A 24,294-nucleotide genomic window follows, 5' to 3' on the forward strand; every position below is an offset into this window, starting at 1 on the left:
GCTGGCCAGCACTTTAAAATGAGGAATGAAGATGAGTGATAGGTTTGACTTGTATTTTCTTTCTTTCCAGAAGTGCAGTTTTCTCATAAGCTCATAGGATGTTCCTCTGAGTTGATCTTCAGGTGATGGGGCAGTCTCCACAAGTAGGGCACACACAGTTATGTTTATTTATTTATTTATTAGATTTAGATACTGCCCTTCATCAAATGATCTCAGGGCAGTTCACAAAATAAAAACACAAGACAAAAAGTTAAAACAGAAAGAACAAAACGACAACCTTCTCCCTTCACTTTCTTTTTTAGAGATGAAGATAAAACAAAAGGGGGGGAGTAGACAGGAGGTACGTTCAGGGAGGTTGATCAGATGTGAAAGTGGGGTCCTACATGGCTCTGAGGTTTGGTGGGTCTTTACCAAGGGCCAAGTCCTTAGTGTGGTAAGTCCTGCCCTGTAGAACATCTTGCCAGTACAGTGGTACCTCGGGTTACAGACGCTTCAGGTTATAGACTCCACGAACCCAGAAATAGTACCTCGGGTTAAGAACTTTGTTTCAGGATGAGAACAGAAATCGTGCTCCGGTGGCACAGGGGCAGCAGGAGGCCCCATTAGCTAAAATGGTGCTTCAGGTTAAGAACAGTTTCAGGTTAAGAACAGACCTCCAGTATGAATTAAGTTCTTAACCCGAGGTACCACTGTAAAACTTATTATTCAGACAGACCTTTCAAACCTGAGATTCTTTGCCAACCAGCCTTTACTCATCTGTTTGACATTTTAAATTGCTTTTACTGTAACTACTGTTTGTGTTTGTGTACCGCCTTCTGATATATTTATATGCACATTTTTATATGAAGGTGCAGATTCTAAATATTTAAGTAATAATAAATAAGGGTGACAAAGCAGAAAGTGGGCAGGACCAAAGTAGGAAGTAAGTGGAGTGCCCTCTTCTCGTTTCTTAATCCATCATCCATCCATCCATCCATCCATCCACCCACCTGTAATGTATAGGAATGCAGCCTCAATTTGCAGCCCTCCCTACTGTAATAAGATAAAAATAAACTCTGATTTCCCAAAGAGATACATTTATAGTTCTTGCATATATTCCTCATTAGTTCTTTTGGGTTTCCCAGCCGTTTTAAAGATATTTGTAATTCACTTTAAGTCATTTAGAGATTTCTAAAAGATAAATTCATGCAAGCAAGGGTAGGTGGATAACATCACTCCGCCAAGCTTTGTGCTTTAAAAAATATATATATTAAAGATTTCTTAGTGTACAAAAATACGTGCATTGTCTCTTTTTTCAAGTTTTGTTTTCTACAGATCAGTTTCATTCGTTGTGAGACAATAGTGTTGTGTACAGTGTTAGGTTGTCCTTTATGGGTAACTTTGCAGCAATTGAAATTCAGGCATTGCACTTTCCCCCACCTTTTTTGGTACATTATGTTCTTTCCATGTGCATTATTATTACTATTTTTTTTTAGGATTTAAATTTTATTACCCTTCAGGTTTTTAAGGCGCTAATTTAATCATTGACATGGCACTTAATTGTTCAGGAGGAAGAGTGGAGATTTTTAACTCAACATTCGGATGTTTAAATTTAAATGCGAAATGAAGGAGAAAAAGCCTCCAGGGTTTCAGGCAGGGGTCATTCACAGTCCTGCCTGGGAAGATGCCCATGACGCTACAATTGAGCTGCAGCCCTTCCCTAGGCTGGCATAGTGTGGAACTTGTGAAGGTTGAGGATTTAAAAGGTAAAGAGAGAAATTATTGCAGGACTTTGAGAGCCAGTATGGTCTGGTGGTTAGTGTGCTAGGCTGGGAAGACCCAAGTTCTGGTGCCCCCTTACTCATGAAGCTTACTTGGTGACCTTACTTGGTGACCTTATTACTAGGTGACCTTATGCACTCTCAGGCTAACCTATCTCACAGGGTTATTGTAGTGATAAAAGGAAGGATGGGGCAGAGAATGAGGCATACCAACTTTTACTTCCTTGGAGGAACAGCAGGATCCAAATGCACCATAAGAAACAAAATGCACATCAACATAATTTGCACATTTTTACAAAGCAGTAGAGTTCATGTGACTGCCTTGGCATCAAATGCGTCTTTTGAGTGGCCAAAGCTGGAAAAAAGCCAATCTGTTTTGAGGCATAATTATCACTTTTTACAGGCTTAAAAATATCCCTGGTGTTGGAGAACTTCTGTTTTGGGTGAATGGGGCGGTAGCTAGTGAAATGGCAATGTGGTGTTTTTTTAAAACAACAACTGGATTTGTGAAAGGTGGTCTCTATATATAGACTCATTTAAAATGCTTCCTGTTTTATTTCTGAGTCCCTCCTTGCTTGGCTAATACTTCAGTTGAAGCCAGTATGCGGCTTCCAAGACAAAAAAGAAAAATAATGATTTCAAATTTACCTTCTATAAAAAAAGTGTGGCAATTTAAAAGGCGTTTTTTTCAGTGACAGCAAAGGGAGGGGGGAACTATTTAGAAGAGGAAGTTTTTAACACTCACGGCAAGCCTTATGCAGTGGGAAAGGTGGCATGTTTATTTATATATATTTATAGTGAGTTGATGCCTGTTTCATATGTAGATCTATCTTGTTCCCTTTGACAGATGACCAGCAGGCAGGTGATTCACTATAGGCAGAAAGCAGCCCCAGTAACAAACAAACCCAATAACACCAAAAAATGCATATGAATGAAATTGCTTTTAGTTTTCATCTGGTAAGAGATTAAATATCTCCTACCCACCTGAATTTTCCTAAGAAGAAATATCTTAAAGAGTTTTATATCCTTGTAATCAAACATAATTCTTTTTTTCTTTTTTAAATGCGGCTTCTAACTTGGTTCCTTGTGCATTCTGCTTGCCTCTCCAAAAATGCAGTTTCAAGCTGCAACTGTCTGGTAAAGGCCATTAGATGTGGCTAGAGTTTGTATTTAGGATATCCCAAGCTGTTTTTTAATGTGGTAATAGCAGTCACAGGATAGAGAAGAGTTGGACAAGGGGTGCACTAGTGGATGAGGGAGATTTTAACCTTGTTCCCTTTCACTGTTCCCCTTGATAAAAATCCGACCTTGGTACTTGCATGTCTTGCACCCACATAAAAAAAAAAAAACCATGTAGAAAGCTAGGGTGAAGCAGTTCGGCTGGTTCTGAAGGGGGTGAGATTTATCAAAAAATGCTTATAGAAAATGTGCAATGAGTTTCCCACCAGGGAAAGCCACTAGGTTTTTGGAATCTTCATCCACACCCAAGTGAGCATCTGAAAGTGAGCATAACATTATTCTGTGAAATATCTTAAATGATGGACATTGCAAAAGTTCATCTGTAGAAATAAGGAGGGGAAGGAAGTCAAGATTGAGAGAATCTACCTTAGAGAATACCAGGTTTCAAGCATACCTTACTGAGACAGTGCAGGTCAGCACTTTGAATTAAGAGCATGTAGGTGTTTGTAAGACCAGATCTCATGGGTGAGGACTGTAGCTCAGTGGCAGAACATCTGCTTTGTATTATTATTATTACCCTGGTTTGATCCCTGGAATTTTCTGATAGGGCCAGAAATGTCCTCTGTCTAAAATCCTGGAGTCTCTGCCAGTCGATGTAGACAGATTGAACTAGATGTACCAATGTGTGTGTCTCAGTATAAGGAAGTTTCTCCTGTTTCTAATCTTGTGAATCTGCTTTGGTACCTCTGAAGGTTTCAGGAGACCAGATCCTGTGACAGATTAGGGACCACAAATACACACCACTTTGCTCCTGTTTCTAGGTAATACAGACTAACCAGATTATGACATAATTTGGAAGTGGCTTCCTTAAACCATAACTACATGGACCATGCCTGCAAGCTGGACACAAGGAAGCCTTCTAAATGAAGCAGACAGGCTCAGCAACACTTGCACAAAGCATTCAGTAGGGAGAGAGAGAAGAGGGTGGCAGAGAGAGATAGAGAAAGTATAGTTGGCTCTGCCTACTAACCAGTCTCCAATTACCTTTTCTAATAGGTCAGCAGCCCTGCATAGAAAGAAATGTTCCCCATCTCTGCTGTACATTTTAAACTCCCAATATCCTTAAAGGAGCTCTATCTGGTGCTGCTGCTCTTGAAATATCACATTCCTTTCTGTGGTTGGATGTTATCCTCTCCAGCATTCATAAGGATGATCCTCCGCATTTTTTTAATCAAACGTGCTGCTGAAACCTGTTTTGGGAGCGGGGCTGGGGAATAGTGCTGAGAGAGAATGCAATGTTGGTGCTTGCATTCTCTTTCTGACAGGCTCTGTGCTGTTGGCATCTGCCTGAGTGGCGCAGAGGGGATTCTCTCCAGATCTCCAGGGGCATGAGCCACATTTAGAGAGGGGCATCATTGTTCTGAAGCACCTTTGGAGAGATTTTGATCTTCCTTCATGATTTATTTTTCCCCCTTCTATATATAGATGTATTGTTTCATTGACCAAAATTAACCTTCCAGTTTCATCAATCGGACAAGTTAGAAGCCCCCACTCCCTTTTAAATATGGAAGCAAAATTGGCTACCCCTCATAGGAATGTAGGAAGCTGTCTTGCACCAAATCAGACCATTGGTCCATCTAGCTCAGTATTGTCTGCACTGATTAGTAGTGACCCTCCCCAGTGTTTCAGACTGGGGTTCCTTCTCAGCCCTACCTGGTGATGTCGGGGATTAACCTTCTACATGCCACCAAGCTATGGTGCTTTCCCTTTCAGTTTGCAGCCTTGGCTGTAATGAGATTACCCAGATTTTACTTCTGCTCTTTTTAAAAAACCACTTCACTAAATTCTCCAGAAATCTTCTGATTTATGCCACCTGTCCCTGTGGCTCAGTACTAGTCAATTTTGCCATTTGCTCCAAGCGACAGCATTCTTTTATGCTGCTAATAACAGTCATTTCCGGGCACAGCAGAGAGAGAGAGAGAGAGAGAGAGAGAGGGAGAGAGAGGGAGAGAGAGAGAGAGAATATCAAATTGGAGCCAAAGATTCACCGTAAAAAAATCTGTATAAGTAAAACCAGACAAGTTCTGTTTACATCCAGCCTTCTCTGGCAGCTTTCAAAGGCTGTGTGCGTCTCTGAGCTTGGAAATGTTGAAATATAACGCAATTTCCAGTTCAGAGTAAGACATGGGTGATATAAGCCAGACGCTGGATGATCTTTTTAAAGTGGAGGTTCTGCAAACAAGTGACGTCTCTCAGCGCTCAGATCCAGCATAGGCTGTTGTGACAAAGCGGATCCGATTCTGTTAATACCAATAAGTTTCATAGTATCTCAAGGCAATATGTAAGGGTTCACAAGGGCTAGGGACCTCAAAGAAAAGGGGAGTGTTCATATGCAGACCTCTCTTCTTTGTTTTATCGGCTCCAAGGTATGGAGCCTGATTGATTTTATATTGAAGGTTCATACCCCACCTTTCAGTCAAATGATTCTCAAGACAAGTTCCATGTAGGTATAGGCAAAATTGTTAATTTCAGTTTCTCATCTCTCTAATCTTTAGTTAAGTTCTTCATAAGCCCGCATCATGTTGGATATATATGTTTAAAAGATTCTCATGGAAATTCATCAGCATTTTAGTGCAATATTCTCGTCACATGATGGTTCTGTATGTAATTTTGACCAATATACACATTTTTGCAAAGCAGTTTTCTCTAGTATAAGACATTTTTAAGTGTTATTTTTAGGGACACTTCCCCATGGTATATTTTTGTGCACGTTGCTTAGCCAGTGAGCTACATTGCAAAATTCAGAGAAGCATGAATTTTGAAGGATGACAGTGTTTCAGTTTGAACATACTGTTTGAGAAAGTGCAAATAATGTAGGACTCAGTCTGTGCTTGAGTTGAATTTCTCTCCCATCTCTAGTTACAAGTACCGGTATATGTTAACAGCACATGCAGAAAACATGGCTTTTTTTAGCTAGAACTCATTGGAACACAGTTTTGGCACCTCTCAGGTGGGTGCCATTGTCATTATAAGAGAACAAGGGAAGTGTTCATGGTGAGTTCTGGCATCTCTTTCCCTTGCAAAATAGCATGGCAGAAAACTAAAACTCCCACTTCATGTACCCAGTAAAATCGTAGGCTGATGGTTCTTCAGTCCCAAGTGAGCTCACATTAGGATCCAAGTGTGCTTACTATGAAGGAGGGAGATGCAAACTCCCTGCAGCTGAGCCTCCTCTGGTCAATGGATGTGTCCAGACTGATCTCCTCCTTGCCATTATATTATTTCTTGGGTCCTGGGAGGGCAGCTCCCCAGTGGCCTTTAGTCCTCTGGCTAATGGAGGGGGGTTCTGGATACGCAGCCCCAGTGCAACTAGTAAGTTGGAGTAGAGTGGTATTTTTTTGGAGGGTGGGCAGAAGTGTTGAGACAGCAAACTCCCTGCAGCTGCTGCTTCTGTAGCCAATGGATGGAGCCAGGCTGGTGGAGACCTTGCCGTTATGTTTTTCCTGGGAAACAAGGGGTGCAGTCTCAGAGGGTTCTTGAGAGCACAGAATAGAGAAAGGCAGAAGGAAGGTTCCTTCTAGTGTGTTTGTGGTTCAGTCTAACAGAACTACATAAAAATGCTTATGGCAAAGGTGGAAATTAGTGCAATGCGAAGGGTAATCAGTATACAGCAGAGGTGTCCAATGTGCCCTCCACAAGATGCTAGTCTACAGCTCCCAACATTGCTAGCCATTGGCTACAGTGTCTGGAGCTGATGTGAGTTACAGTCTAACATCATATGGTTGGAACCACGTTGCCTCCCTAGTATCGAGGGTACTAGGGGATAAACAGGGGCTGGCAGTTAATCTGCTAAAGTCACCTAGTCTGCTGCTTTTAAAACACAGCAGTTGATGGGGTTTTGTTCCGATTGGTTAATTCGTGCTAAGGTATAGGAATAGGTAAGCGAATAGGAGATGGCACTTACCCAGGCCTATCCAAACAAACAAAACCCAACAACAACTAAAAACCTGACTCTACAGGGGCAGGATATAAGCCAAGTGGACAGGATATGAATCGGGGGGGGGGGGGGCTGAAATAGTAAAACTAGATAGATGGCGACCCAGGTTAGTGTGAGGACTGCTTTTCAACCTGTTGATTTGAACTAAATTTCCAAATCTTTTGACTCTGCCAGCCTGTTGGATGAAGCATTGAATAGCACAGACTATTTCTACGAAAAGAGATCAGGGCCACAGCTCAGTAGCAGAACATCTCCTTTGCACACAGACGGTCCCAGGTATCTCTAGGTATAAAGGTAAAGGTAAAAGGTAAAGGGACCCCTGACCATTAGGTCCAGTCGTGACCGACTCTGGGGCTGCGGCGCTCATCTCGCTTTATTGGCCGAGGGAGCCGGCATACAGCTTCTGGGTCATGTGGCCAGCATGACTAAGCCGCTTCTGGCGAACCAGAGCAGCACACAGAAATGCCGTTTACCTTCCCACCGGAGCAGTACCGATTTATCTACTTGAACTTTGATGTGCTTTCGAACTGCTAGGTTGGCAGGAGCAGGGACCAAGCAACGGGAGCTCACCCCATCGCAGGGATTCGAACCACCGATCTTCTGATCGGCAAGTCCTAGGCTCTGTGGTTTAATCCACAGCGCTACCCGCATCCATCTCCAGGTATAACTGGGAACAAATCCCGTATAAAACCCTGGAGAGTCATTGCCAGACATTGTAGACAACACTAACCTAGATAGACCAGTGTTCTGACTCTGTATAAGGTAGCTTTCTTTGTTGATAAACCTTGGATGGCAGTTATATACTCCCTGCGACCTTAACATTTATGGCTGGCCAACTTGGCCAAAAGCAGCCCAGGAGTGAAGTTCATTCAATTCTTTAATTGCAAACTGCTGGCTGCTTTAAGTGAAATGCTAAGAATAAAAAGCCTTATAATCTCTCTGAGCACGTCAGGAACGTGGGAACATAAATCTGGCCGAGCAGCATCTGGGTCAATCCAAGTAGCATTGACGGAAGAGACAGCTCAGAGACCAGCCAGCTGAAACATGCTGTGAATTTGCCTCCAAACATTAGCAGAGTTTATTGGCAAGAGCTCAGTATCTTTTCCCAGCAAACAAAGGCGTCTATTGGCAGGAGACCACAGGGGGAGGAGGGGTATGGCTTCAGTCACAGAAATGGGGTTGTTCCCACTTGGACAACTGTTAAGTCCTCTGCAAAGTCCATCAGTCATCGTAAGGCTGAGTCAGTGGTGTCTGTTACCAAGTCTAGACTGGCAGAGTATTACCCAGCACAGGGTCTCCAGGGTCAGTTGTTGTATCTGGACTACGGGAGGCAGGAGGGGCTTATCCCTTGAGAATATGAGCCTTGCTGGATCGAGTTAACAGCCCATCTATTCCACCATCCTGTTTTCACAGTGACCTACCAGATGCCTATGCTAAACCCCCAAGGAACAGCACTCTTTCCCACCTGATTCCCAGCAACTGGTATTCAGAAGTATACTGCCTTCGACTATGGAGGTAGAATATAGCCACCATAGCTAGTAGCCACCAAGAATCATAGAATCATAGAGTTGGAAGAGACCACAAGGGCCATCGAGTCCAACCCCCTGCCAAGCAGGAAACACCATCAGAGCACTCCTGACATATGGTTGTCAAGCCTGCCAGAAACTGTTGGAATTTTTTTCTCCCTCCTGGACTAATTGGGCAAGACATTCCCTTCAATTTCTTTGCCCACAGATACGGTTGAGAATTTTGAGAGGCCTTCCTTTTGCACATACCACTCTAGCGTTAAGATTCTAAAAACGGCTTTAAAACATAGGAGTTTTTAAAACTGTCACATTCTCTCACCCAGTGATTTCCAGATTGCCAGGACCAGTGACTTTCAGCCAACAAATACTTGGGTAAACAGAAATGTTTCTAAATTCCTCTTGAAAGTCTATAAAGAGGGAGACAGATGCACATCAGCAGGGAGGGCATTCCATAAATGGGGAAACACCACTAGGAAGGTCCTGTCACAGGTCAATGTCAACTGGGCAGCCCTCAGTGGGCAACTGCTAACAAGGCCACACTTGCCGATGGTAGGGTCTGAAATGGTTGATATTAGGGAAGGTGCTCTTTTAGGTACTTGGGTCTCAAGCCATATAGCACTACTAACACCTTTAATTGGTGCAGTAGCTCAGGTGTATATATGTGCACATTGCCATAACTTGTTCAGGCAGAAGGTCAGGCAGCTAATATTTTTATTAGGTGGCTCACTCAATCCAGACCCTTCAAAATATCTGCCTCCCAGTCACAGAAGCCAATGTGGCACACCTTTCTCCCATTTGGAGGCTCTGAGGGTTGAGCACCCATGGTCCACAGTAGCTCACTGGTTCCTGGCTCAAGCTCTACAACCCTTGACAACAAGTGTATGTGGCGCAATTTCCCACAATTCTTTGCCTGGCCCCAGAAGGAACTTTTATTTCTGACAGGAAATGTGGACCAAGCTCTCCTGCTTGTTTCCCCTGATGAATAATCAGATGTTGGACAAGGTGATATCCCTGAAACCACATTTGATTTTGTATACCTCATTAAGCTTTTATTGGCATCATTAGTCACTGTCCATCTGCGGAGAAACTAGTCTGTTTGTCTTTTCTCTTTTGTTTATCCAACTCCTTCTGATATACACTAGATTATGTTTCCTTTCTCCTTTTTTCTCATTCACATTCATTCATTCACTCTCCACAGTTATTTTTCAAAGTTAGACACTGGTCTTTCTTGTTGGTGGCGGTGCATTGCGGGGAATGCTTTCAGTGGTTCCGTTTTAGCCTGTGTGGTTAAAAAACACTGGTGGTTTCTGTCTGCAGCAAACCACAAAACAACTTTACAGGGGCGGTTAAATGTTTTAAATTGCAGAGTGTTGTTACTGCAAACCACCGCTCTAGACTGGTGCACACCCACCCAGGAATGGTGCAGAGAAAGGGTTAGGTTTCCCTGGGGGTAATATTGATAGTCTTCTATACTATAAATAAAGCCTTGGTGTATGAGATGCCTGTTAATGCTTCTTCTCTTCTTTCTGTCCTATAATTAGAACATTTTCCTAGACTGGGGAACATGGCAGGTTCCTGAGCTCTAAATTAGTTCTACAGTGGTACCTTGGTTTGCGTACGTCTTGGTTTGCATACATTTTGGATTACAAACACGTCAAACCCTGAAGTGCGTATCCCGGTTTGCAACCTTTTTTTGGATTACAACCCATTTTGGGGGGATTACGAACAAAAAATTTTGGGACGCCTCGTTGGCAAAAGTGCGCCTTGGGTTACAACCTGTTTTGGTTTACAAACAGACCTCCGGAATGGATTATGGTTGTAAACCAAGGTACCACTGTACTTGGTGCTTGTCTGGTTTTTGATGATTGGGTAGGACAAGCCTTGTGACAAAGCCTGGCCCTTACCAAGGCTGCCATGACCACTTTGGCCATGCCCATGTTTGTTTGGGCCATTCCCACTGCAGGCATGTAGCTCCCTTGAAAGGTTGGCCAACAGGGAATGTGATCTTTGGCCCAAATCAAGGTTAGCTGCTCCTGCTCTAAATCCATTGACACTTTCCATGTTTTTCTATCACAAACTTGAGCATGGAACAAAGTGTTTATTGCATTTATGCTGCCAATTTCAGAGTGGCATCATCACCATCACTATAGCCTTTCTGTTTTGGGGCCACAGTTCAAGAATGATGCTTAAGTATTCACAATGGCTATTTGCCCTTGTATAAAATCAAGGTGGTTTTTTGGGGGGGGAGTCTTGTCTTCCTTCCCCTGTTCCTGTGCCGGGCATTAATTGCGGTTTGGGCAGCAGCCAGGTAAGCAAATAAAACCCGTGTTCCCCATGTCCATGGCTAGGCAAACTAAGGCCCGGGGGCTGGATCCAGCCCAATCACCTTCTAAATCTGGCCGGCGGATGTTCCGGGAATCAGTGTGTTTTTACATGAGTAGAATGTGTGCTTTTATTTAAAATGCATCTTGGGGTTATTTGTGGGGCAAAGGAATTCGTTCATTTTTTTCTTCTTCAAAATATAGTCCGGCCCCCCACAAGGTCTGAGGGGCAGTGGACCGGCCCCCTGCTGAAAAAGTTTGCTGACCCCTGCTCATGTCCATGTTTCCCTGAGTAGTTAAGAAAAGTGGGCAAGCAAGTTGCTTTGATTGGAGGGGGAACTAATGTAATGCATCCCAGACAAGCTTAGTTTCAGTACAACCCTGAGGCTCCAACTTTTGGCCCTATGGAAGGCAGTTGTTTTTAATTGAAAATGTTGGCTTTTTACCAACATAAAACTTTACTCCACATTGTTGGGAAGATTCAGAAGAACAACTGGTTTAGTTCCTAGCAGTGAGGCATGATCCTCATTCTCACTGTAACACAGAGCAGCCTCAGAGGATATCCTAAGGGGAAAACTTTGGCTCAGGAGAAGGGCTTCACACACAACAGGCCCCTGGTCCAGTCCTTGGCGTTTTCAGATAGGGCTGGGGAAACCCATCCAAAACTATGACAAGCTTCTGCCCATCAGTGCAGAGTAGGAGTGATGGGGAATCTGTAGTCTTCCAGCTGCTGTCGAACTTCCATCTCCCATCATCCCTGACCATTGGCCATCCTGAATGGGGCCAATGAAGTCTGGAAGGCCACAGGTTTCTCTAGCCCCCTGGTATAGACAGTACTGATCCCAACAATCTGACTTTGTACAAGGCAGCTTCCTACGGATGCTAGACTTTTTATAAATGAGGTTGGAATCAAACCTCTGACGCCCTAGGAGGAAGAAATCTTACTGCCCTTCTGTCATCTTTCCCTCCATATTCCTTGGCTTAGCTTGTTTAAAGGGTTTTTTTTTAAATTCCCAGTCTAGAAAAAAAACCTCCCCAGAATAGCTTACCATGGGGTGCCATATGTCCAGTTTCTCCTGGACAGGTCTTCTTTTGGGGGAGTAACATTTCAGTCCTGGTGGATTTTTTGAATTTGCCAATACGTACGAAGTTTGGCAAACAAAGCCAGGAAGTGTGTGCGCGAGTATTGCTCTTTACTTTTTCCTATCTCTATGGATGCTCCTGCTCTCTGTTCAAATACTTGCTTTGCAAGCAGAGCCAGGAAGTGTGCATGTGAGGATCACTGTTAACCTTTTATTATCTCTATGGTGCCCCCACATTGTGGATGTTGAGATTGGGCTCATCATTGAATGGCCGATCCAAGGCTGCTACCTAGACCTCTCTGAGCCATGCCAGATGGTGCTCAGTAAGCCACCCGTGAGGAGGTGAGAAAGGCTTCCTTAGCGGGCCTCTCTGTCTGTCTCCCCTTCCCCTTCCCCCCATAAGGGTCTCCCATATACTCCCATAAACTCAATGGCAGGATCCCCACCACTGTGTATTATCCATTGGTTGCAATTGAGCTGACTCTATTTTGCAATTAGAAAGTTCTAAGAAAAGCGAGAGCTTGCTTGTAAAGAGAACCCCCCAAGCTCTCTCAGTCCTAATTAAAAGTTCTTTGTCTAAGGCCAATGGGCATTTGGATAGCTATTGTGGAGATGAAACAAATTACCTTGGATACCTCTAAACACAATTCTTGAATGGAAGTTAAAATACACAGCTCTCATGTAAGGTCAGGGAAAGCCCCCCTCCTCACTTTGTGTGTGGTGTGTGTGTGTGTGTGTGTGTGTGTGTGTGTGTGTATCCTGTTTAATAAATCTTGAAAACTTAGCTGACTGAAGAACCTAGCAAATAAAGTGTTGGGGGTTGGGGTGGGGGGAAAGAGTGGAGGAAATGGCTGAAGCACTTGGCACTGCATCTTTCCCCTAAAAGCTTTGCTCCTTTCCTTTGATCACCATACAGCTTGGATCTTCATATTCCATTTCTTTTTGCCATTATGTCTTTGGAAGACATCTGAAGGCAGCCCTCTATAGGGAAGCTTTTTAAATGTTTAATGTTTTATTATTTTTTTATATGTGTTGGAAGCCACCCAGAGTGGCTGGGTCAACCCAGTCAGATGGACGGGGTATAAATAATAAAATAATTTTTGTTGCAGTTGTTGTTGTTGAATAGGATGTCCCAATTTTCATCGGGGAAAAGTTGGAGGGTATGGTGTGTGTGTCCGCAGTGTGTTCACGCAGTGGAAGGCAAGGAGGCTCCGCATCCCATTTTTTTGCTCTTCGAAATATGACAACCCTAGCTTACAATCTAAAAAGGCATGTCACAAAAGGAAAATTGATTGGAAGGGAAGAAGAAACTAGCAAACTTGGGGGCATGTTCTTACTGAAGCTGGAAGCCTTTGACCAGGCTGTGCTGTTTCAGAATGCAACTAAAGTCCCGTGTGATTGAACGCTCCAGCATCCAAAAAGATGAGCCAGGAGGAAGAGGAGGTGGTTATTAAAAAACCTAAACATATCATGGAGAAGGCTATTCTTGACCCTTCTTGTTCCCATCTAGCTTTGTAAGTGGAAAGAATCTTTTATGGAGGAGCATTTTTAGCCTGAAGTCTCAACTCTCAGAAACAGGTTTACTTTGGGGAATAAGCTGCTTATGAATGCTCAGCTTACAGACTCTGCTCATCCTTCCTGCTCTTGCCTGTCATGTGCCTGACCTTCTTTCACTGGATCATGACATTGTCCCGGTTCTTGGCTGGAGATTTCCATTTCATGCAGGGAGTGGCCCACTAGATATTCTTGAACAATGATTTCTATCTTAGCTATTGGCCAAGCTGGCTGGGGCTGATGGGAGTTGTAATTCAGCAATGTCTTAGACTGCCACAGGTTAGCCAACCATGCTCTAAGACATCTCAACTCACTTCCTTTTGCACATGGCATCCATGGAGTTACCATTTAATCCTCATTCAGGTGTTCCAGCACCCCCTTTCCCCTATCAGCCTTCTCTTGTGGACATCTTTTCTCTTTCATATATTCCAACTATTATCCCTAATACAAACACACCTGTTGGCACTGCTGTAACATAACACAGTGACTAAGAGAATGAGCTGTGGTCCAAAAGGCCACTGGTTCCAGTCTCAGCTTAGCCACAAACCCATCGCGTGGCCTTAGATATTAGTCTTTTTTTTTAATGGTGTGTTCTTTGTTTTGTTTTTGCATTGTCTTTTATAGTTTAAAGATAGTTTTGGACATGGGGCCATATTCCATGGTGATGTGCCCCACCTGTATTATGAAGTGGTATGGTCCTTTCTGCCACCTTATTTTGTTGTGGGTGTGGACCAAACCTTTGTGGTGTCTCCTAAGAAATCTCACTGTTCCTTTTCTATGCCTGTTTTACCCCTTAAGTAATAGTTGTAGTTGTTGTTGTCGTCATCGTTGTTTTCATCATTGTTGCTGCTGATGTTGTTGTTGTAATTTGCTTTGGAAAACTGGCTTGAAAAAGCTGGATGTAAATAAATAGCCCACACTTTGAAACTCCCTGCCTATGAACAACAGGCAGGTACTTCAACTATAGTCTTTTCGGTGCCTGATTAAAACTTTTTTGTTTAGACAAGTCTTGCCAGACATGTAGAAGCTGTCGTGTGATTCAATCTGTTTTTAGCTTATCATTGATTTTAATTATTTTCTAAATGTTTTAAATAATTATTTTTTTAGCTGATCATTTTTTGTCTTACTCTTTTGGTGAACCACTTTGAGGTTTTATTGCCATCAAGAGGTGGCACCTCGGGTTAAGTACTTAATTTGTTCTGGAGGTCCATTCTTAACCTGAAACTGTTCTTAACCTGAAGCACCACTTTACCTAATGGGGCCTCCTGCTGCCGCCGCGCCACCAGAACACAATTTCTGTTCTCATCCTGAGGCAAAGTTCTTAACCCGAGGTACTATTTCTGGGTTAGCGGAGTCTGTAACCTGAAGCGTATGTAACCTGAAGCATCTGTAACCCAAGTTACCACTGTATTAAAATGTTGTGGGAATTAATTAATAAAATAGACAAGACACATCCCGCTCAGACCTTTCCCCCTCTCAGACATTATTTGCTGTATGGGAAATAATACTGACCCAGTTTACAGAACTGTTGTAAAGTTGATTATGACCATAATGTACTGTCTGCTATAAAAATGTCAATCTGTTGGCTTGGGAGCTGGAGGGAGGTAAATTAGGCCGGGGGTATAAGTGGAAGGTTAGAAGCTGATAGAGAGAAAAGCTGGAGGTAATTCACTGTGTTCTAGAGCCGGACTGGATAGAAAGGGGGAATTACGTGGAGAATCAGCTTATCAGTTTAAGAGGGAGGGGAAGTTGGCTGGAGGGCAGAATGTTGGTAAGGCTCTATTGGCATTTATCTTTTAAGAAGCAGTTAGTGGGTCTGAGAAATCAGTGCAGATGGGATTCTTAGATCCCTTAGATGAAGGTTTCTGTATTAAAATAAATTCTTACTGTAAATAAGCAGGGGGTTGTGGTTATATATAATTGTTGCAAACCACTTTGAATTTTTTAAAATGAAATTGCGGTATACACTTTTTTTTTATTTAAAAAGATATGTAACAGTGCCCTCACTAACAAACATACCTTTATACTTATTTGCTTTTCCATTCTGTTATGAATAAAACCTGTTACGTTGTTAATCTCGATCTGCCTCTTCATAGAATTCCTGTTTTAATAGTTTGAACATCCACTCCAAAACAATGTATATATTCGTAGTGGGACCATGACACGAGGAATCACAGTCTTTGAAACGTTGCTTCTCGGGTCAAGTCTATGCATGTAGCAGAATGAATGGCAAAATAGGCTGAACGGCTTCAGTCTGCAAGTTGTATATGAGAGAGAGAGAGCGCATGCATGTTTGTATGTGTGCACAGGTGTGTGAGCATGCAACATTATCCAATGTTTTACAGCAGACCTTTCTTCCCAATCTGCTAGTTGTATATTTGCAGGAGCATTCCACTGTGACTCTCCCGCCTGTTGTAGGAAGTGGTACAGTCCCTTCTGGCACTTCATTCTGCTGCTGTGTGCGTAGATGAAGCCTTTGTGGTCCCTCCTATGAAACATAACCATCCCCTTTCCGAGTTTGGTTCACCTTTCTATGAAAGAGCTTGCCTTTGGGTTTGGTGCTCCTATCTCTTGGGAAATCCATCTGCTTTGTGGTAGGGAGAGAGGCTGCCCCTGCTGCCTGGAGGTGGGTCACTCCTAGACTGAGTGATGATGACAAGCCTCTCTTTCACTCCAAATGCTCTTTTCTCAGCAGTGAGATAAATATGATGCCTCCATTAGATGGCATCCAAACAATACAGATGTTTAAAGCACCTGCTACCAATGAGTTGCATTCCAAAGAATGCTTAGAAGATGAAGAATCAAGGCTTGCTGTTCTAATGTTTACCTTTTCCCCCTCATGGCACAGCTCATTTCCAGCGACGCTGATGGAGCTATCCAAAGAGCTGGGCGATTCCGGGTGGAAAATGGCTCTGTTGATGAGGTAGGAGGAGGTCTTTGCCTTAAGGCTTGTTTTCCTCAGATTGGTTAGGCATTGGCATCATAACAGTGGGCAGATCTACACTCCTGGTTTTTAATTCTAAAAAAGAGTTACGGAATGATTCTGATAACCATGTAGCCACTTTACATTCTTTTTTAACGTTCATAATGCGCTGCAGAGCAACCAGAAAACAGGGAAACAGTGGGGAGAAAGAGAAAGCAAAACAGAATGTTTCCTGCTTTGATGTTTTAGAACGATATTTCTAATATTGTTCTAATAATGTTTAAAAGGATCCAGCCAATGTATCAGAGTGAAAAATAATTGTTTTTATTCTGTTCTTCTGCCAAACCAGGCCCCCTGAACAGCTTACGAATAGCAGTGAGAAGACTGATCCTGCTGTCAGGCTCACAATCTGAGAGATATGACATAAGAGGAAAGGGGACTGGGAAGGAGGAGGGAAAAAGCAAATTCAGGCACTAATTCTTAGTTACAGAGATCTTGTTGTAAACAGCAGCCATCAAATTGGATCCTGGAGCAAGAATCAAGGGGTCCAGTTGATTGTTATAACACACCCAAGAGTCAGGAAAGATTTTCTCAGTCTAGACCTAAACAGGAAGTCATTTTCAAAGCCTTTCCTGTTCATGAGAGCCAATCACCAGCCCTAGTGGGTTGACTCACTACAGTGCAAGGGAACTCCAGTGCCCTGGTATCCCTACTACAGGTTTCTCTGGTTTACACCTTTTTGCAAGCTGGTTGCCCTAATATAATACATTTTGTATGTTGTGTTCACTAACGCATTCTTTTTATTATACACATTTTTACCCTAACATAGTAGATTTCTTGGAGAATGCCAATGCTGTTGGGGCCTCTTGTATTTCAGCACGGAAGGCATTCCACAGCACTGGTGCCACCAGTGAAAAGCCCACCTCTGCATTATCACAAGCCAATAATCATCAGAGTGTGGCAAAGCTAGCCAGGTTCCATTTGTTCATCTTAGTGCCCTTAACAGGCAATGGTGGGGAAGACAGTGTTTCAGGTAACCTGGTATAGAGTTGTTTAGTGTTTTACATCTAAGTAGCAGGACCTTGAAATGGGTTCAGTAGTTAATAGGCGTCAGGCGCAGATCCTCTAACATATGGACACCCAATAAGGGGCTGGGCTACCAGCTTCTTCAAATGCCTACTTCTCCCTCTCCCCTCCTCCATTCCACATCCTATTTGCTATTTCTCTGTGGGAAGCCTTGAATTAAATGACTTCGTGGTTTCTCTTTTCTTTCCAGAACACAGATTATGCCCCTGGTACATGGCGCAGAACAGATGTGCATTTGGAGAACCCGGAGTACCACACCAGATGGTACTTCAAGTATTTTCTAGGAAAAGGTAGTTACACTTTTTTATTTGTGTGCACATGCCTGCATCAGTTACAACATTATTGAATAATCAAACTGTGCTTTGATCATTAGCAGTGTCTTCTCTTGCCTTGATCAGAGTGAGTTTCTCTCTGAGAGTTCCTTTTTCAAATGAGACCATTTTAACTTTAGCCATGTGACCACATCTATGCAACCACCTTTTTTGACTGATAGGCCTGAGTGCCCAGCCTTTAGAGTATATGTTATGGCAGGTCTCCACCATCTTGTCCCACTTGGCTAAAAGAGACTGAAGTGTGAATGGCCCCTGTTCAAACCTCACCTCCGTAATAGCAAAGTAGGCCATCTGTGTTCAGAGGCAGTGGCATTAAATTTGGTACCAGTCTTCGCACAGGGAATTTTGCATGTGGCACTAAGGTGCTTACTCTATGAGCAATGGGATTCCCCTGTGTGTACAGTTTGGGTTCCTTTGCAGGTTGGTTTTGCATTTTGTAACAGGCACTGTTTTTGCTCCCCAGTTCATCAGAACTATGTAGGAACAGACATAGAGAAGAACCCCTTTTTTCTGTCTGTCGTACTCTCTGACCAAAACAATCAGCGTGTTCCTCAATACCGTGCAATCCTCTGGAGAAAAACAGTAAGGGACAAACATTTTGCCTGCTCTTTTATATTGGTTCTAATTGTTTAGCTTAGTTTCTGAGAATCCATGGTAATCAGTGGAGCATGCCAAGCTAGAAAGGTTATGATAGAAAAACAGGCACTCCTTCCATTATAAGTAGTTTCTTTCACCCCGATTTGCAGCTTACTTATTTGCTACATTCCACAAAGGCCTTTTGAATCTTTCACATTGTTCAGATGCACATTTAAACCATGGTTTATTGTGAACCAACCCCATCTGACAAACTATGGCATAAGTTATGGTTCAAGCTACAGTTAGCACAAACCATGTTTGAGGGTTACATCTGAATCAACCCTCACCCATTAGTGTTCTGAATATTTTTGTAATTGATTGAATTAACTTAGTATTTTCATTTGTATAGAAAAAAACCCAAAGTCATCTGAGAAAGAGCATCTGTCTTAATGCAATTCTCTTCTAGGGTACTCTGAAAATATGCCTCCCTTACAGTCCTACCAAAACTTTGTCTGTGAAATCTATTTTAAGGTAAGCAGTTAAAAACAATTCAGTAGAGATTACGTTTAAAAGATCATTGCAGCAGATATTACTCATTGTTGCTCCACATGAACAGACAACATTGAAATTTACAATTTCACCTACATTTCAGTGCCATGAATCTTGACAGATTTGAGAAAGGCCCTAGAGAAATTCTTCACCCTGAAATTCAAAAGGTGAGCTTTGCAAAGCTTTTTCGGTATTTCTTTTCTCCATCCTATTTTAAGAGTGTTTATTTTGTGGAGCCGGTTGGGGGTGTCTTTTGGAAACAATTGCTTCAAATACAGACTTCAAGAAATGTGTTTTATGAATGTGGTGAGTTGCTTTGAGGACTCCATCCAAAAGCCACAGATCTAATAAATGGAATTAAATGTTTCGCAGAGAGTTTTAAGCTGGTGTAGCTTAAGAACATAAGAAGAGCCTTGCTGGATCAGGCCAAAGACCCACCTAGTCCAGCATTCTGTTCTCACAGTGGCCAACCAGATGCCCCAACGGGAAGCTTGCAAGCCAGACCTGAGCACCAATAGCTCTCCCTCCCTACTTGTGATGCCCAGCAGCTGGTATTCAAAGGCATACTGCCTCCCACGGTGGAGGAACTTAGCCATTGATAGTCTTCTCCTCCTTGAATTTGTCTAATCCTCTCTTGCTCCATTTGCTTAATCACTTTGGGTTCCCTTTTTTGAACCTTTGCTGTCTCTACAATATCCTTTTTTGAGGCGTCCACAACTATACAGAGTATTCCAGGTGTGGTTCCACCATAGATTTGTATAACAGCATCTGGGTGGTGGTCTCATCCTCTTGTGGAGGATAAATGATCTATCAGAATGTGTGCTGTGATATCTAAGAAGGAAACCTCAGTGCAAGGCGTGATGGAAGAGAAACAAGAGAAGAGAAACAAAGGCAGTAAGAAAAGGCTGAAGTCTAGCAGGCAGAGAATGGAAGGTGAAAGCAAGGGCTGTGGTTCAAAGGCAAAGCATCTGCTTTGCATGCAGAAGATCCCAGCTTCATTCCCTGGCATCAATGGGTAGGACTAGGAGAGACCTCTGCTTGAAATCTTAGTGAATCACTGCCAGTCAGTTTAGACATGTTGAGCTAGATGGGCTAATGCTCTGACTCAGATTAAGGCAGCTTCTTGTGTTGCTGTATCTTAAGAGAAGGGCTGTAGTGCAGGGGTAGAACATTTGCCTTGCATTGAGAAGGTCCCAGGTTCAATCCCCAACATCTCCAGGTCTGAAACTGTGGAGAGCCACTGCCAAACAGTGTACGCATTGCTAAGCTAGATGGCCTAATGGGTTAACTCAGTATAAGGCAGATTCCTATGGCTGTTGTTTGCTAGGGTGTGGGGGTTGAATGTCTGAGAAGCAGTGGCAGAAGTTTGAATGTTCGTGGAGCAGAAAGGAAAAATATAGCCCCTTGGTAGCACTTCAAGACGTGTGTAGAGACAAATTGGAAAGAGTTCCGCGGAGGCAGCAAAAACAGTCAGCAGTCTGGAAAACAAGCCCTGTGAAGAAAAATGGAAGGAAGTGGGTATGTTTAGCCTAAAGAAGCGAAGATTGAGGCAAGGGGAAGACAGGGGTTCTCCATCTCTGTCCTGGAAGAAAGCTGCATGAACTGTAGCCTGCCGAAGAGGATAAAGAGATCATGAGCAGATGGCCAGAATATCTATGACTAGACTTAAGGGGTAGTGGCTGGGCACTATGCCAAAGCAGCAGGTGGCTTGTAACACCTTGTCCTGGACTCACTTTTAATTACATTTCCCTCTTTGCAGTTTGTACATTTCCTGGACCTTTCTGTTCAAAGGTTGAATGGGATTTTTTATCCATGTGGTTGTTGTTGTTTCTGGTTACCCACCCTTCACCCTAAGGTCCTAAGGCAGGTTACAAGACTTTAAAGTACAACAATTTAAACAATTTAAAAACTTGCAAGTACTTGACTAGGGCGAGATGTCACTTTTTCCAATCCTAACCAAGAGACCAGTATTGAAAAACAGTGTGGTTGCCGCTGCTTTTGTCTGAAAGCCCTGACCAGTTACATTTAGGGTGCAAACAAATGACAAATTAGATTGCTGGGTTTTGAATGAATATAAAAGCTGAATATATTTGTTCTTTTCTCTCCCCAGGATTTATTGGTTCTGGAAGAGCAAGAGGTAATTCACAATCTGATTCCTTTAAGTTCGCAGAAGCCTATTTAACAAACATTGGTTTCCATTTTGAAAAGTACCATGTTCTATTCTGTGGGCTATGCTACTTGGTTTGATTTGGGGGGTGGGGGTGGTGTTGTACCCACAAATACTCTTGTGTGCCCCTCCTGAGGTCAACATAAGTGCAAAATCATGATTGAGAAGGCCAATTAGAGTTGGGAGCTATTGGTGAACCAGTTTCAGACCATGCACTTCTACAGATCTGTTGGGGACCCTGTTACCTGAATTCAGGAGGGGGGGGGAAACATACTTGCTCAGATTGCTGCTACTGCATATGTCTCACAAAATGTGCTGCTGAAAACACCAATTCCATCTCATGGGCACCCCTTCTCACCCACATTGGGCAGGAATACTTATCCCATGATGTGACAACCCTATCTTAATCCTGCCCTGCAAGCAGCAACCCATGGTCCAGAAAGAGGGGGGCGGGCATCTTGAGATAAGTATTGCACAGGTTCTGAAAGTGAGCAAAGGAACTCAACATGGCGTGTTGTTTTCAGTGCCCCGGCCCCAGTTACATAATGTGTGATTTTGGCCCGAGAAGTACTTATGAAACAATATTCTTTCCTTCTACAATGTTTTGGACTCTTGTGTTCCTCTTTTGTCACTACTGCTTGCCGCACCTTATTCCAAAGTACCAATTGCGAGAGAGGCCCATATATCAATTCAGTTTGATTATGGACCCTTGAAGGTTCATGGGCCCATGGGCCTCACTTGCCTCTGCCACTAGCTCAGTCTGAGCCACTCATGTGGTGGGGTCAGGGTGTAAATCACAGCAAATGAGCTTGTGCTGATGCTGTATTGACTCATGGGAGCGATCCATGTCTTTGAAACAGAATGGGAAGTGTGAGTGCTGAGTGCCATAATTGAGTGTCTGCAGTCTCCCCTAACAATAACAATGATTGGTTTTCATACGTGCAATGGATTGCCTAAAACTGATGATATTCCTATTAGTGGTAGAGGGATCCACATATTTTAAATCTCCAAATTGGAGGAAGCTGGTGCCCAAATCTGTCCCATTCCAGACTTGTGTTTGTGCGGAGGGGGAGGGGATGACATGCTTAGCTCTGTTAGGGAAGTTTTTAGCGTTTGATGTTTATTCTGTTTTAATATTCTGTTGGGAGCCACCCAGAGTGGCTGGGGAAACCCAGCCAGATTGGCGGGGAACAAATAAATAAATAATAAAACAAATTTTTATTTATATCCCGCCCTCCCCAGCCAAAGCCGGGCTCAGAGAGGCTAACAACAGTAAAAATAGCAGTTTAAAATTAGGGAATTTTAAGATAGCAGGCTTGCACGAGCAGTGTTACTGAGTGTGAGAGATCTGTTGGGGACCCAACAGGCTTGCATGTTTATTTTTGAAGATGTTTGTTGCTGGTGTTAGACACCTACAAAGTAGGGATATGGGGAAAAGAACCTAACAAGAAAATCAGAGAAACAAGTCAGTGTTCCCTGGATTTGAATATCATAAACTCCCACCACAACAAAATCTTGCATTGTCGGCTACTGCTGTTCACTTTCCCAGTCACCTCTTCAAGAATACTCCATTCCAGCCCCTTCCAACTAGGTTTTCTGTTCCACTTGCAAATAATCAGCTAGCACTCTGTACCCACTGAGGGCTGTTTTCCGGGTTTCCCCTCCTGTGTATTTATTTATATCTATTTATTTAATGAAATGTATATCTTGATTGTAAGAAAACCTCTGTGTTTTACTAAAATATAAAATAAACATTAAAATTCTCCTTTGAAAATAATTCAAAAGATTATTAAAATCTTCAGTAGCTAAAAAGAAATAAAATACATGTAACCTATATGTCTCTGGATAGGCTTGCCTAAACAGAACTGTTTTAAGCAGGCACTGAAAAGAGTTCAGCAAAAGTGTCAATAGGCAGGGAGTTCCAAGGTGTAGGTGCTGCCATGCTGCTGCTACAAACCATGGCATTCCACAAAGCCTGCTGATTCCCTTCCTTTTTGTGCATGGACGGTGCTGTCTTGGTTGTATAAATGACAGCACTCGTACCTGGAGATCAGAAATACAGACAATGCTGAGAAATCCAGTTATAAGAAGAAATAAAGACTTGTGAGTCCTGTTTGCAAGGCAATTCCTTTATTGGCTTCCAATTCAGGCTCATCCGCAGACAGCAGGTTCACGTTAACATTTTATTTATTTTGTTACAAATAAAAATATGCCTGACTTCAAATTCATGAGCAGGGCAGTTGCCCAAAAAGGTGGGTGGGGGATAATATAGTGTGCAAGTGAATCAGAACCTGAGCATATGAATGATAAACTAAAAAGAAAAATGAAAAACCCTGAGTAGAGTAAGATAAGGTTACCAGACGTCCCCATTTCCTGGGGACATTCCCCAGATTTACAAATAAAGTCCCCATGCAAAATCAATTGAAGTTGAAAAGTGTCCCCAGATTCATTGGGGGAAAAATTTGGTAACCTTAAAGAATATGGTTTGTCTTTCCAAACTGGTTTCCCACATCTTTCTGGAGCAGTGTGCATGGGCTTGCATTTCTCAATGAATATTCAAATTCATGAAGTCTCCATTGCACATCCTGGTCCCCCCCCCCCCCAATTCACATGTATTTCTCTGGGATGCAGCTCAATATGATTGGAAGAGCTACAGCCCTGCTCTAGCACCCTCTAGCTGTTAAGGGTTTAGAAGACGTACTCTGCTCATTGGCAAGTTAGGATGCAGGATTATTGTGGAACTGCCAGATTTAACTGCCAAGTTAAAAGGAGCACTTTCACTTTTCTAATATAAAGCTGTTTCATTTTTTGAAGAATGCCAGTCTGGTTCCGTCTTACTAACATACTGTTCCTGTTTCATAGGGCTCTGTCAATTTTAAGTTTGGAGTACTTTATGCCAAAGATGGACAGCTAACAGATGACGAGATGTTCAGCAACGGTGAGTCTGAAGATTGATTTCTGTCTGAACTGAGGTGGGTGGGGAAATGTCTGTGTTTATGCCATTGTGCTGATCTTGGTTTAGATCTAGACCAGTGGTGGCCAGCTTTGGTGGTGCATTGGATTCTACCTGGCTGAACTGCTTAGAGGTGCAATGCCATCTCCCTCCAAACAGGAGGGGAATTCTGATTCCCTAAAAAAAAAAAAAGGTTGGTGAGTGCCCTTGCCGAGGCAAAAGAAGAGGATTTCCCCAGGCACCATCTGAAACATCCTCTCCTGTTATTTCACAATCACTGCAATAGCCA

General features: G+C 42.9%; 1 protein-coding gene across 6 annotated transcripts in view; it reads left to right on the forward strand.

Moving 5' to 3' along the window:
• Positions 1–24,294, forward strand: part of GARNL3 (GTPase activating Rap/RanGAP domain like 3) — a 109,618-nt gene that overhangs the window by 47,698 nt on the left and 37,626 nt on the right. For all 6 annotated transcript variants that reach the window (XM_081179961.1, XM_081179966.1, XM_081179963.1 and 3 more), the window contains 7 exons: positions 16,268–16,342; positions 17,619–17,718; positions 18,224–18,342; positions 18,803–18,867; positions 18,989–19,052; positions 20,996–21,022; positions 23,915–23,990. In XM_081179961.1, coding sequence (XP_081036087.1) covers positions 16,268–16,342; positions 17,619–17,718; positions 18,224–18,342; positions 18,803–18,867; positions 18,989–19,052; positions 20,996–21,022; positions 23,915–23,990 — 526 coding nt within the window. The remainder of the gene's footprint in view (positions 1–16,267; positions 16,343–17,618; positions 17,719–18,223; positions 18,343–18,802; positions 18,868–18,988; positions 19,053–20,995; positions 21,023–23,914; positions 23,991–24,294) is intronic.

The sequence above is a fragment of the Podarcis bocagei genome (assembly GCF_964188305.1).
Source record: "Podarcis bocagei genome assembly, chromosome: Z".
Lineage (NCBI taxonomy): Eukaryota > Metazoa > Chordata > Lepidosauria > Squamata > Lacertidae > Podarcis > Podarcis bocagei.